Genomic DNA, 2212 nt, shown 5'->3' on the forward strand with positions numbered 1-2212 from the left:
AACTAAGGAATCTTTTACTCAACTTGGATAAAACTAGGGTAACTGAGAATACAATACAACAAATGGTTGTTATTGCCTACTATGTAATTAACATAATAGATATAATAATTAAGTAAAATTAAAGTAATATTGATTGTTAATTATGAATTATTGATCAGATGGGAAAACTAGTTATGTGCTACACAAGATTGATGCAATTGATGAGGCTACCTACACATATGACTACACAATATCCGGAGGAACAGGGTTCCAAGAGATCTTAGAGAAAGTTTCATTCAAGACAAAGCTTGAGGCTGCTGATGGTGGATCCAAAATCAAGGTCTCTGTTACATTCCACACCAAGGGTGATGCTCCTCTCCCTGATGAAGTTCATCAAGATGTCAAACAAAAGAGCCAAGGAATCTTCAAGGCTATTGAGGGTTATGTTTTGTCCAACTAGAGTGTTTATTATTACCCTATGTCTCTTTAAGATATGATGAAAGATGGAGAGATTAATAATGGTAATATAAATATATTTAAAGAAAAAAGAGAGAGAGTTGCTTTTGGTTGATTGATGTAAACAATAAAAAAAGTTTATTATTATGTTTGGTGGTTGTTTTTGTAATTTGTTGTGTCATATGATATGAGTCTTTGTATATGTGGCTTGGGGTTGGATTTGCCGCCTTGTCACTTGTAATAAGCTCTCAGGTTTGATTGATCAAAGTGTTTGAGCTTTTGGATTGATTTTACTGAGTTCTACTTTATTTATTTTCACTTAGCTTGCTCTGTTCTTCTGCTTCTCTCACTCAACAACTCATCTTAGTGAATATGAAAATGATAAAAGATTGGAATAATTAACTGGTTGTTGGGTACAGAAAAGCTGGTTTCGTGAATAAAATTAGGTACTAATTGTATTATCTCTTTTATTTCTTTTCTAATGGAGCATTAATAATTTACATTATTAAAAAAATATTTAAAACTTTTTTTAGGAGTATAAGTGAAAGTATAAATATTATCAATTATGTTAGGGGTATGGTAAAATTATTATATATTAAAATTTCATTAAATTATATATATTTATATAATAAATATACAATGAGTGATTATGGTGTGTAAATAGTATCTTAAAAATACTATATATATAAATATTACAAATTAACAAATGTTCTAACAGTAAGAAAAAAGATGGTTAAATTGAAAAAGTAGCTAAAAGTCCAAGATAAAAGCAAACTAAAAATGTGACACTAATTAATCAGAGTTTAAAAAACCTCTCTACAATCATCATCAATGACTTTCCTTAAATCTACAGGAGGCATATCTAAGAAGTGAAACTCCCACTCTCTACCTGTATTTCTCTTTGGGTGATTCTCCAGCTTGGTTCGTTCCTTTAACACCTCGCAAACTGACAGTAAGTTTGTCTCCAAAACAAATTTTCGGATAAACCATTTAAAATGCGCCCAAATTATCTTGGCGCTGATACAAATGTTTTTAAATTTTGTTATCAACAAAAAATACTCTTAAATAATTTTAGAATATGAAAAAAATAGGGAATGGTGTTTAAAAATCTGTTCTTTTAACAGAAAAATTTGAGGTGACTAATTTGTTAATATTAAAATTTCACTTATTACATGAAAAGTTTTACTTATCACATCATTCTTTTTGGTTAACTTAAAACATCTTAATTCACAAAAATATGTTTTTGTTATATTTTTAAATAATTTAAAAATATTTTTACAAATAACAAAATTTAAAAATATTTTTTCAAAATAAGTCGGATACAGTTTTTGTTATTTAATTTTCCTGATTCTCAGATCCCATCCAATTTTGAAGCCATGCAACACCCCCATATTTCAGTTTGGTAAACAGTACATAGAGAGTGGTTTCTACATGCTATATAGCACTCTTGTCCATAGAGAGTCCTCGTGGATCATCCTCTAGAGAATCTTTAATTTCTAGCTTTCGAGATATATATAGCTGGCAATTGTAAATGAATATGATTTTTAGGCTAAAATTAAAGAGACGTCTAAAATTACAAGTATTATCAATAATATTGGGAAAAAAATCATCCATACAGAAATACACGTTAAAATAAAAAAAATCACTTATTCACATTTATATTTAAACTTTGTAAACAATATAATCAAATTATCTAAATAATATAATTAAAATTTATTAATAATTATAATCAAATTTTATAAAAAATATAGTTAAATTAGATTGACATTTATAAGTA

The 2212-nt window shown here is 27.6% G+C and overlaps 1 protein-coding gene across 1 annotated transcript in view; it reads left to right on the top strand.

The window, feature by feature from the left end:
- Nucleotides 1-723, top strand: part of LOC107483514 (ABA-responsive protein ABR17) — a 1987-nt gene extending 1264 nt beyond the window's left edge. Inside the window, exon 2 of the mRNA XM_016104137.3 lies at nt 159-723. Within this exon, the coding sequence (XP_015959623.1) occupies nt 159-439 (281 nt within the window). The 3' untranslated portion in view covers nt 440-723. The remainder of the gene's footprint in view (nt 1-158) is intronic.
- The last annotated feature ends 1489 nt before the right edge of the window (nt 724-2212 follow it).

This window comes from Arachis duranensis, chromosome 4 (genome assembly GCF_000817695.3).
Source record: "Arachis duranensis cultivar V14167 chromosome 4, aradu.V14167.gnm2.J7QH, whole genome shotgun sequence".
In the NCBI taxonomy this organism is placed as follows: domain Eukaryota; kingdom Viridiplantae; phylum Streptophyta; class Magnoliopsida; order Fabales; family Fabaceae; genus Arachis; species Arachis duranensis.